The following is a 13,442-nucleotide window of genomic DNA, read 5'->3' on the forward strand; positions in this document are numbered from 1 at the left end:
TGTATTGTTAAAGCTTGGTCCCTTTTATTAAAAACTTGTTAAGTATTGTTAAAGCTTAACATTTTAAAAACTTTTTGAGTATTGTTAAAGCTTAACACCCAAAAAGATTTTGGCCACTTTGCCCCTTTTATTTTCCTTTTAAGAGGAACTACAAAAGCTCCGACTTCCTTTTTGTTAAAAGGGGTATGTAGGCCTAAGATGCGATGTCTTATCGAGCTCACTTTTAAAAACTTCTTTTCCCATCCCCACACTCTTTTTTAAACAAGTTCACATATGATTTTCAAATAAATGTACACAAAAACAATAATATTTTCAAAGAGGTTCCCATGGGATACCATGGATACGAGGGGTGCTTAAGACCTTCCCCTTGTATAACAAACCTTCCCCTTACCTAAATCTCTGATACGTTTATTAGTTTTGATTTTAAAAACTTCTGTGGGTTTTATTCTCACTTTCTCCCATTACTTTTGGAAACAATAAAGCGCGGTGGCGACTCTGTTTAAAACAAATGAGCTAAGTCTTTCCCATGACTTTAGTCTCACCAATTTCACCGATACACATGGCAAATATGTAACAGGAATACATGTGAGATATGTGAACAAGTATCACAAACAAATAAACATGTAACCGGAATACATGTGGAGTGGGTGAACATGAATAAAAAATAGATAACATAAATGTAACAGGAATACACGTATGAAAAACATGTAACAGGAATACATGTCAGATATGTGAACAAGTTTCACAAACAGATAACATACATGTAACAGGAATGCACGTATGGAAAACATGTAATAGGAATACATGTCATGTAAACATGAATCACAATCATAACATTCATGTAACAGGCATACACGCATGGCAAACATGTAACAGGAATACATGTCATGTGAACATGAATCACAAATATGCATAGTAGGCATGTAACAGGAATACATGCAACATGTAACATGAATACATGTAAGATATGTGAACAGGAATCACAAATATGCATAGCAAGCATGTAACAAGAATACATGCAACATGTAACGGGAATACATGTAAGATATGTGAACAGGAATCACAAATAACAGACAAATAGGAATCGCAAACATAACAGTCGAACAGTAATCACAAACATAACATGCACATAACAAGCATACATGCATGTCAAACATGTAATAGGAATACATGTGAAGGTATGTGAACAAGTATCATAATCAAGTAAGCACACAATCGAGCGCCGCTCGAGAAGCAAACAACTAACCAAGGTCTGAGCACTGAGGTAGTGACCTGGGGAAAGGGGGTGCTTTAAGCTAAGGGGTCATATCAACCGAGGAAACAAGCAAAGAAAAGTTAAAAAGAGAGCTTTAGCCAAGGGGTCATATCAACCGAGGCAAACAAGCCATCATGGGAGGAAAGGAGATCAGTCACCTGTGCGTGCATGCACAAATCATCAACGTTGGTCGACACGAGCTAGAAAAAGCATGGAGATCCGAGTGCAAGATCCTTTTCCACTTGACAAACTCGATAGCAAGATCAGGGGACGGTTCAAAAGCAACAACGTGTAGCCCGCACTAATTGAACTATTCGATGAACTGGTGGGGGTCGATTACAGACCCTTTTCACTTGCCTTCTCATGGGGACTTAATGATGGAGCCTCTCCGAGGACCTACCGCACCATGACATCTGCAAGCACAAAAAGTAAACGCACAAAAACAGAGCCTCCTTTGAGGACTTCTAGTATGCCTGCCAAGTGGCATGGTCTTCCAGTCCTACTTTTCATGTTATTGAAAATAAAAAATGCGGAATAGGTAAAAAGGATGAGAAACTACTGAACGAATAGCAATCTGCAGTAAGCAAGCAAATGAGTAAAAAAATCCGGAAAACTTCGCGTAAGTTAGCATCAAGCAACAAACAAAGTCAGATATCCAGTAGACAGCATAAGCATCAAGCATCAACGACATGAAAATAAATCACGAGGCCGGAATGTACGTCGAGCACATCCGGACAATACACCTGCAAGAAAAGTCGCAATCCACACAAAGCAACAAACATTGTATGTATACATGTCTTCAAGACTGAGAAAAAACAAATCGCAATCAGAAATAATGTCATTTCCCGTAAATAAAGCGGAACACGAATCCTTGCACAAGCTAGCAAACTTATTAGAAATAACAAGGAAATGCAACTGAAGTTGCACAATCGAATCACAAGTTACATCCAAAGTGAATCATGAAGAAATAAGTAGTGAACATGCATCGAAAGCACAACATCGGATACGGGACAACAATGACATCACTCATAGAAATATCGTAAAATCGACCATAAACGGCATATAAGTCATTCAAGTCGCAAAACAATGGTAAGGCAATCGTGCCACACAATTAAATCCCAATTTAGCACACATTTAGAAAACGGGGCAGCAACAACGCATCACAATAAATCACATGAAAAATCGCTTAAAAGTGCACAAACGTAACAACAGCGGTCCACAATTTAGCAATTAAAAGCAAACATACATCACATGAGTTTCGGATCACAAAATACATGTTAAAACAAAGTTGGGACATCATTGCATCAAGTTATTGAAGCACATGGAAAATCACTTCCAAAATCAACCGAAATGTTAGCGGTATTCACCAATCGAGCAAACAAAGTCACAAACGCATTAGTCATGAATTAATAGTCAAAACAAGTGAACTTTCAAGTTCAGGACAACACCGCATCATAACACATAAACGCATGAAAAATCAATCCGGAATCGGAATTTATCGGTAGAAATCATCATTAAATGCACAAGTGAACACAAGGAAGCATCAACCGAATTCCGGAAAGTGAATTACAACACAATTATATTTTCGGGCAGCAACACGCACGTGGGTTAATATCTACCGAAATCGGAATTAAAACCATGAATTAGTGTTCAAAAGCAATTACCAACTCAAGTTATGTTGCCACAAAAATGCAAATGTGTCGTAAACCAAAAATTCACATGAAAAGTATGAGTTTCAAGCACATATCCAAGTGCCGGCATAAACCAATATCACATAAAAATGGACACACGAATACTCAACAATATCAATCCGGAACCATGAGCAAGTCCACATTTATTCAATCGAAATCACAATCAAATACAACAACTAAATTCCAATCCGCAAATATTTTCTAGAATTAACTCATGAACAACAAAAAAAATCTCTCTAATATAGTTCAAGCATTTAATCGAACACCTAAACTACAACAATATGCATCTCATGAGAATTCAAATATCAATCAATATCAACATCTCAATTCAATATCAATTCTAACAATTAATGTTCACAATCCAGTAAAACAAGAATTGAATGCAAGAATTATTACCGAAAATATGATATCGAAAGAGAATTGAAGGAGATTCGCGGAAGCTTCGAAGCGGAGAGAGGATGCGCGACGGAGGAAGAACCAGAGTGGCTGGGTGATATACCCGTGCGGGTTTATGGCGAAGGAGAAAAGAGGGAGGGATATGGAGATTTAATGTATTTTGTGGTTTAGGGTCTTGAATGTTCTTCGCGTTCTTGAGAATTGTTATGAAGTTGTTGTGAAAATTGGAGAGAAAAGTGAGTTTGATTCAAGAGAAATGAGAGAGAGAAGTGTGAGTGTTTGTGGAAAAATATGGTTGTGAGAAAAAATGTGGGAAAAAGAATATATAGTGCTCCCAAATTTGAATTTCAAAAAGTGCGCCAAATCGCATTTTTGAGACCCAATTACGAGGAAACGTGTTTCTGTGCAAAATTCAGATTCGAGCCCAACGGTAAAATCGAAGATGACGAAATTCATGAGTCATTGCCGCCAGAACAAACTCATTCCGATAAATAGTGAAAAAGTTATGTGTGTTTGAACAGCGAGAATCATTTGAGGCAGAAACTCAACTGTGCAGTATTTTCGTGTGCACCTCTCAAAGAATATGACGAAACTGAATCTTCCAATTAAAATATGAACTCGGGATCAGAATAGTAATCATAACCAACAAAATTTGTGAAAGAATGCCGCCGGAGTGGGCCCGATCCGATAAAAATTGAGGGAGTTATGAATTTTCGAATCTTGTCGTACATTGCCCAAAACTTTATTTCGGCCATTAATTCTCAACGCTTTCGCAATATTCTTGAATTTCTGGTGCAGAATTGGCCTTCGCTCCCAAGATACGAAATGTCTGGGACATCGAGACAAAATATGTTAAAATTTCAGCCGAAGACGATAAACGGTGTAGAAGTTATGAATTTTTTATCGTCTAGGAGACAGCGCTTCAACACACTTTTTCACTGTATTTCTTCAGGTAAATTGCAAATTCGCAGATCTTCTTCAAAGAATTAATTCCTGACCTGAACACATGAAATATAGTATACCTAAAGAAAGTTCTTTTGGCATATGGATCGCTTTAAAATGATGTTCTAGTCAGAAGTTATGATTTTTCGAACATTTGAAAGACAGTTGGGCAATTAAATATGAATCTCAGAAACAATTAATTCCCACCACTTTCCTTGCATATCCTAGAAGAAGTCGAAGAAGAAGCAGAAGATGTTGAGGAAGTTAAGGAAACTGTCGATGACTACCTATTGTCAAGAGATAGGTCGAGAAGAGTCATCAAGGCACCTCAAACACTTGGGTATGTAGATCTTATAGCATATGCCTTTATCTCTACAAGTGAGGTTCTATACGAAGAACCTAGAGACTATAAGGATGTTATGAGGAGTCGACATAAGACTGAATGGCTGAAGACCGTGAATGATTAGATGAAATCTCTTCGTGATAATAACACATGGGAACTAATCAAGAAACCTGCTGGAGCAAGGTTAGTCAACTGTAAATGGATTTTCAAAGTTATGGAAGGAGTCGAAGGAGTGGCATCGACGAGATACAAGGCAAGGTTGGTCGCAAGGGGTTTCACTCAGAAAGAAGGTGTCGACTTTAATGATGTTTTCTCACCTATTGTGAAGCACAGATCTATTCGAATATTACTTGCCATGGTGGCACATTTTCGATCTTGAACTGGAACAGATGGATGTGAATACTGAATTCTTGTATGTTGATCTAGATGAAACGATTCTAATGAGGCAACCTGAAGGGTATGTCGAAAAGGGGAAGGAAGATTATGTGTGCAAGCTAAACAGATCTTTATATGGATTGAAACAATATCTTCGACAGTGGAATAGGAGATTCTACAAGTTCATGGCACACATAAGTTTCGTTAGAAGCTAGTTGGACCACTGTGTTTACTTCCAATTTCTACCCGGTAATTCATTTGTTATTTTGTTGCTTTATGTGGATGATAATCTCATAGCAAAAAACAATGTCGAAGATGTAATGAGGGTGAAGGCTGAACTCAATAAGGAGTTCGATATGAAGGATCTGGGAGCACCATCCAATATTCTTGGGATTGAAATTCTAAGAGATAGAAAGCATACCTACGGAAGATTCTCGACAAGTTTGGTATGTCAAATTCAAAGTCTGTTGTGACTCCGACAAACCCTCAATTCAAGCTAAGTATTGATTAGTGTCCCAGTACTGATATCTAAAGAGCTTATATGAATAACATCCCATATGCCAATATAGTAGGTTCTTTGATGTATGCTATGGTTTATACTAGACCCGACATAACATATGCAGTAAGTCTTATAAGCAGGTACATGGCGAATCCTGGAAAGGCTCACTGGCAAGCATTGAAGTGGATTCTAAGATACATAAATAGGTCGCGAAATAGAGTCCTAATTTATGGTGGAGCCTAGGGTGAAGATAGTAAAGAAGTAATCGAAGGATATGTTGACTCTGATTATGCAGGTTGTATGGATTCTAGAAAATCTATTTCTGGATATGTTTTCACTATGTTTGGTACAACAATTAGTTGGAAAGCAACACTTCAGAAGGTTGTGAATTTATCAACCATTAAGGCGGAGTATGTTGCCCTAACTGTAGTTGTGAAAGAAGCATTATGGCTTAAAGGCTTTGCGAAAGAGCTGAAACTTCAAGATCGAGGTATATTGTTAAATGTGATAGTCAAAGTGCTATACACCTGTCGAAGAACTCAACATATCATGAGCGAACCAAGCATATCAATGTGAGGTTGCATTTCTTCAGAGGAGTAATCGAGCATGGAGAAGTCCAAGTGTTGAAGGTTTCGACAGATTACAATGCTGCTGATATGATCACCAATACAATGTCGAGTTACAAGTTTTTTCACCGTATGCAGTTCATAAAGCTGCATGAAGAAAGCTAGTTTGTTTTTTGATGATATAGAGTTTGTTACAGGGTGTAGATTTGTGAGAATTAGATCGAACTCTAGTGGGTCGAAGAGTAGTTTCCTCTTTCGACAGAATGTGTTGAAGACCTACGTGCTATAGTTGAAGTGAGTTCTAGTATGTGGGCGTCAAAATGCTAGGGTTATTAGTATTTCGAATTGGGCTTATTTGTCATGTCCAGTTGTTTAAGTTAACTTGTACTCTAAGTTGGCTTGTAATGGGTATTTGTGAAAAAGCCCATTAGTTTATTATGTTAGGTTTATTATAAATAGCATACTAGTCTCTCATTATTGGATACGGAAAATCCTAATTTAGAGTAAGAGGGTTATTTGTTATTCTTGTAACACTTGTAATCTTGTTTGAAAGAGAAAGTAAAAAATAGCAGTTATAACCAATTCCTTCTTGTTCTTATTGCCCCCTACTTTTTCTTACCCTTGTGGGTTTCTTGCCGAAAGAAACCTATTATATTTTCTGATTGCGACATCGTTTTGTACAACATTGATAAAAATGACTTCCTACTTGTTCCTGTATAAACTGTTCAATATTTATCAATGTCTTGTATGAAAAGTTATATATCCTATTAAGATACCATAATGCCCATGCTATTATCCCTTATCATGACATGCTTGAAATATATAGGAACCTTGATTGTGCACCCTTTAAAAAAAGATAAAGTATGATGATGAATCCTACACCATGATATGTGTGCCTCATATGTCTCCTTGCCTATATGCATGCTATATTGATTAAAACTAATACTTTAGGCATTGCATGCTATATGAAATTTTGTCTCACACATAGGAATTGAGTTGTGATTCTCTTTGCAACATATGCATTCTTTTTTATATTATTCCATGATATTCTCTATGATATACTTGCTAAAATTTATATATGCATTATAACATGTTAGCTTTATGATTGCATTACATGTATACTCATAATTTCACTTGATAAATTGTCATGCCAGGTCTAATGTCAAACATATTTAATTTTTTCTTTCATGCTTCCTTATATGGCATGATCTTTGCCATGCATAAATATATCTCATCACTACCTGCTCTTGGTATTTTGTGAACATGACATATGATCTATCCTTGTTGAGATGTTTGATATTACTACATTAACTTGCCATGATATTTTGTAACTTGGATGGATAGGACATATTTGCATCTTTTACTCGCCTTTCTTTATTTTGACAAAGGGGGAGAAGTATACTCTTAAGGGGAGGGTATACATTCTATCTAAATACGGGGAAGTGTTATCACTCCAATAATATATTGTTTCTTTTACCACTTCCCTTAAGATATGCGTTATCATTATCAAAAAGGGGGAGAATGTGGAACCTAGTTTTGCAGGTAATAGGTTTTCTGTTTTGATGATAACAACTGTGAAGAACTGTAAAGATCACATCAACATATTGTCAACGATGAAAAACAGAATAAGATACTCATCATAATAAAGATGCAACCATCATGAAATTCAACCAATGCACTTAAGCCGTTGAAAATGTAAGCCATGGGTTTGATAAAGGATTTACAAAAGTTCAAATAAAGCTTCACACGTTAACAAAGATTGTCCAGACAAAGGCAAACAAACAGGCTACATCAAAAGCCACAAGAGATCTCAAAGAAATGTCTCATAATAATGAATACATCATACACATGTTTATGGAATCTATCCTAATTTAGTAAGTGAGTGAAACTTTTGTAAACACAAAAGTCTTTCTTTATAGAAGTAGTTGGCTATAAGCATACACACTAAAAACCTTTTTAAATGTCCTTGGAAAAGAAATGAATTGAGAAATATATATAGAAATTGCATAGAAATAAATAGGAACATTCTAAAAGCCAAAAAAAAAATATTTTGACATGATCTAATCGATTATGCCAATTGATTAGATTGACGTCTTTTTGAATATTTACGTTGTTTGAATGTACCCAAACGATTAGCAACGACTATATATCAATTCTTACTTATTTTGAAATTCATAGTTGTTACCTTTAAATGATCTAATCGATTGATACAATCGATTAGTAACGATCAAATTTGGTTTAATGAGGTTTCCTGTTTTAGAGGATTTGAAGCCTATAAATAGAGCTTCATTTCTCATTTCATCCAAAATTCGATTTGTATATTGACTCACACACTCTCTCTAGTTTTTATTCTTCACTTTATCTCAGTAGTTCTTATAGCCAAAAGCTTTCGTGAGGAAATATTTTTGGTGAGTGAGGTGTCTTTGTAATTCTGGATGGATAGCAATGTATAAGTTCTTCAAGAATGTTATTTATGCATCTTGGATGAACACAATTTATTTAGGGACAAAAATATGTGGTTGGAAGCTAAACCCGTTAAAAGCTTTGGTTAGGAATTGTGTGATCAGTTCCTGATATTTAGTTAGGTTGAAGAACGTTAAAATGGTTGAAATTTCCTAAAGGCTACTATAAAGCCTTGTTCATTCAAAGGATGAAGTTCTTCAATATTGATGATCTTATCATTAGGTTCATGGTTAGCCCGTATAAAACCATATGTTAGATGATCGGCCTCTTAAAGTCACAAGAGGTTATTGGTTAACCTGTTAAACCAAATCGAGCTCAAATATTTTGTAGAGAGAAGTCTCACCGTTTCAATCTACCATTAGGAAGGAAGCTTGGCCACTTGAGTCTCAACATTTCAATGGAGAAGACACAAACGATCTTATCACCCGTCTTGTATTATCATGGTTGTAGGACAACCATCATTTCTTTGTATAAGGGGTTACGTGAGCTTCACCTACTAAAAGCTCTCAGGTACCTAATGAAAAATCTCAAGATCAATTCTTAGGAAGAAGAGTAGGTCTTTTAGTTTTGATTGAAACTCTATAAATCTCGGTGTTTTTCTTCTTTTCTTAAACTCTTTATTTTTCGCACTTTAGTTTAGATATTTATTTTCCGCTCTGCTTAGATAAATTTTTTTTCAAACTACTTAGATTTAGAAAATGTTTTTCAAACTTTGGTTTTAATGTCGAAAAGTTCTCAAAACCATGTTTTTTCCAAACCACACAATTCACCCTTTCTTGTATGTGAAGTCTTAAGTCTAACAGAGTCTAGTGAGATATCATATCCTTCATTAAATAGGTTAGAGAAATATATCTTCCCTCTATCACTTATATCTTTTTCCTGAACCAAAATTTCTCCTTCTTCAACTTTAACACACTTCACTTGATCCAAATCTCTAGTATTTCTTTCTCTTCCATTAGCAAACATATATATAGATTTCCCCCTCCTTGATTCCTATGGATTGGTACAATTCGTCAAAACTTTGAGTTCTTCCTTCACTCACCGCCTTCTTGGTCTCATTCTTAACTTTCTTGTACTTTTCTTAAGTCTGGGCATTTTTTACACCTAGACCACTTTTTAAAACAATCATTTCTACTCTAACTTTATTTTGTACACTTTCATTCCACCACCATGATTCTTTACCCTTAGGTCCAAAACATCTTGATTCACCCAATGTCTCTTTAGCCATTTTTCTAATCTCTATGGACATATTCCACATATCATTTGCACTACCTTATGGTTGTCCAAACCCCCCTCCAAGATCTTGTGTTGAAAAATTCCTTGTTTTTCACCCTTCAAATGCCACCAGTAAATTTGTGGCACTGTCATATGATTTATTTTCTTTGCTCTCTCCTTAATTCTTTTATCCATAATCAAAACTCTATATTGTGTAATCAAACTCCACCAAAATAACTTTCCCGTTCAAACAAATATTTCTACCGAAGTTTCTAATAAGAAATAAATATATGACATTGATTAACTTCAAAATCTAAGGATTGATTATGAATTTAGTATAAGTTAGTTTTATACAATAGTTACATTCATTTATTGCATATTCTAAAAATTCTATACTTAAAAGAAATAACAGAAATGTTATCTATACACTAAAACTTAACACCCACACCGTATAATGATACGGTTTTATTTTTTTTTAATATTTAATATTTACTTTTTATTTGGTTGAACACACAACCGTTCACATGATATATTGTATTAGGTACGGTGTACACCATAGGTGTTAGATTTTGGTGTACACCTAGCAAGCCTCAAGAAATAAATACTATGATAAAAAATAAAAAAAATAGTAGAGCAAGTGCATTAAGTACAATGACGATTTAGTTCACTCATGTCTCTTCATGTCGCAATAAAATCTCACTTAGCACGCTTTGGATTTGAATTATTGATTGGTGTATTATAGTACAAAGGACTATTCACAGAAGGAAAGGGGGTTAGATCCAACTGTAAAAAGGGAAAAAGACAATACTTTTAAAAAAAGATGTGACTATCAAGTAGATTAGAACATGTTCCTCTCTAGTAGTTATCACTCTTCCTCCTAGAAGGAGACAAATCATAGTCTTTTTCCAATATTAGCAATTCAATTATTCATATGATAAACTTTTATTAATCATAACTTAAAAGTGGTTTATGTCATTAGTTGGTAAACAATATGAGGTTTGCATTTTGTTTGAAATCTCAAAATCTGAGAATGTGTTTTTCTCAAAATCTCATATTCGAATTCTTACCGTTTTTGTGTTTAACCTATTTATACAAAGTTAAGTTTTGACTTTAAATCAGACATTCGTAAATTCTCATGGATTAGTCAGTTAAAGAGTCGGATACGGAATTTTCAAAGAAAATAAATTATAACATCCTTGTAAACATTATTGGTGAAATGTCAATTAAGCTACATGGATATGGTCCTACATTCTTGACAATTTGCATCTTCCATTAGCCTACTTATAGAGCTACTCTTAAATATGCTATTCATGTTAAATCCTCTCTTGCATCTACTTCCTATCCTTCACATAAATGAGTATTCCTTTGAGTACCTTTCAAATTCTTATGACCCTTTTGCACTCCAAAAAGTTCTCATAATTTCACTTCTTTTACTTCATTTCTCAAACTGTTATATACTTCTATAGTACCATTGTCTTTACCACTTTTCTTTGTACTTGATTTCCCTTGCTAAAACCCCTTTAACCATGGTTATCTCAGCAACCACTTTCACCTCTCAGAACAACAACAATAACCTCCGTGATGCTTCTTTCTCTTCTTACTTGAACAGCAAGAAAGAGACTTTTGTTGATTCAAGTCACCCCTTTACCATCAACAGAAAGGAACCTCTTCAACTTGGAGTAAAGAAAGAAGAAGACGGAGAAATCGGAGTTTTTGATGCTGAAAAGTATTTCAATGGAGTTGAAGTAGACACTCCAACTCCAAGAGTTGCTACCATAGATGCTAATAAATTCAAGTACATGAAAAACCAACAACAAACATGTCAACAAAACAGAAAACAAAAAGTTCAATATGGAACTCCAAGTGTTGGCTCAGAATCAAGCTTGAATAGCCAAAATGCACTTTTACAAACTGCTATGAAAAGCTCTTCAAGTAATAGGAAAAAACAAGTTCATAGAAAGAGTCTTCTAGCTATTCTTGGTTGCAAATGTTCTTGTTATGATAAGAATTCTGTTGATGTGAATGACCATGCAGGTGAAATCAGTTTCAACAAAGGTGTAGTTCATGGAAAAACAACCTCAGAGAAACTCTTCAAACATAATCAAGAAGCTTCTAAGAAAACCGAGACTCGCGCTGCAGCAGACCTCATGAAGAACAAAGATATATACTTACAAAAACAAGAAAACATTTCTACTTACAACATGCAGCTTCAACAAGAAGAGAATCCAAGGAAAACATTAGAAGTGTTCGGTTCACCGATACTATACGAAAGATGCAAATCTTTAAGCTTTGATATGAGGCTAAAAAAACCATCTTGGGAGGAAGCAGGTTCTAATTCTAAACTTGAAGAAGAAATTGAGTTTTCTACAAATTCTGGTGAAAATTTTGATGATGCTGGAAGTGATGCAAGTTCAGACTTATTCGAGATCGAAAGTTTCACAGGTAAAACCAACCCTTCTTTTTGTAGAACAACTTCCAATGTTGCTTCTGGTTGTGCTAGTCCAACATGCTATGCACCAAGTGAAGCCAGCATTGAATGGAGTGTGATAACAGCAAGTGCAGTTGAGTATTCAGCTGTTTCAGATCATGAAGATCAAGAAACTGTAAGAACTCCTACAACTATAAGAACATCCTTGAATTCATCAAATGGTAAAACAAGAATCAATAAGGAGATACCGAGGCGGCGGCCGAGTAAGTTCTTGGGTTGTAACAGTCAGAAATCTGTTGGTGTTGCTGCTGATGCCTTCACAGCAACATATGAGAAACAAAGTACAAGTACTAATACAAAAATTTATGGTAAGTCAGATATGTTGCCTCATGTGACAAAGTTTAAGGTGGAAAGTTATGCAAAACCTCCTCTTAGGAGATCACATTCACCACATGGTGCAAATCTTTTGTATATTTAGATTTTGGTTTTAATTCAAGTGTACTTTTTTCTTTGTAGTTGGAATTAATTTGTTCAGTTATATGTATGTACCTTGAGTCTGGAATTAGTGTAATGCAGTTTTATTTTTTTGCATACTGTGTTTCAAAATAATGTGGTAAAAAGTAAGCTCTACGACCAATTTGTTTCCCTTTACACTAAATAACAAAAATGGTGTGAGTGAGAGAAAGAGTAGAAACATTATGAAGATGATAAGGTGTTGGCTACATGAAACTGAAATAAAAAAGTTGTTTGCTACATGAAAAAGATTTGTCAAAAATTTTATGGACAGAGGTAGGTAACAAACACTGCGGTTATTTGTTGAATAGGCTATCCACAAAAGTTGTGCATAAACCAAACCAAGTGTACAAAATTTTATTGTGTTTGTTTTTCATTTGTACGATTACTGATATTCTTACACCCATAATATAGAGTAATACTTATACCAAACATTGTTCATCGTATTTATTTATACGGTGCGCAGTGCTTTTTAAAATAAAATAATAATATTTATAAAAAAATGTTTTTTATTTTTAAAATTATCGTATGTACGGACGACTATTATTCATGTACGGACGAAATTGTTCACGTTACTATTCATGAACAGTACTTTCCAATAATCACCAAATTTGGTTAATATAGTGTAAAAACTTGGTTAATGCAGTAATGAAGTTGGTTAATGCAACATTCATGTATTAATAATTTTTAGCAATCACCAAACGTGGTTAATGCAGTGTAAAAAGTTGGTTAATACAGTAATAAAGTTTGTTAATG

At 34.9% G+C, this 13,442-nt stretch overlaps 1 protein-coding gene across 1 annotated transcript; it reads left to right on the forward strand.

Moving 5' to 3' along the window:
* Nucleotides 1-11,080: 11,080 nt before the first annotated feature.
* Nucleotides 11,081-12,798, forward strand: LOC131643094 (protein PHYTOCHROME KINASE SUBSTRATE 1-like). Its single transcript, XM_058913241.1, has one exon. The coding sequence runs from the start codon at nucleotides 11,272-11,274 to the stop codon at nucleotides 12,649-12,651; it is 1,380 nt and encodes a 459-aa protein (XP_058769224.1). The 5' UTR covers nucleotides 11,081-11,271; the 3' UTR covers nucleotides 12,652-12,798.
* The last annotated feature ends 644 nt before the right edge of the window (nucleotides 12,799-13,442 follow it).

The sequence above is a fragment of the Vicia villosa genome, unplaced genomic scaffold (assembly GCF_029867415.1).
Source record: "Vicia villosa cultivar HV-30 ecotype Madison, WI unplaced genomic scaffold, Vvil1.0 scaffold7, whole genome shotgun sequence".
In the NCBI taxonomy this organism is placed as follows: Eukaryota; Viridiplantae; Streptophyta; class Magnoliopsida; order Fabales; family Fabaceae; genus Vicia; species Vicia villosa.

What these genes read in the sequence shown, in the direction of transcription:
- LOC131643094 (XM_058913241.1), top strand. Translation starts at nt 11,272, where the DNA reads ATGGTTATCTCAGCAACCACTTTCACCTCTCAGAACAACAACAATAAC.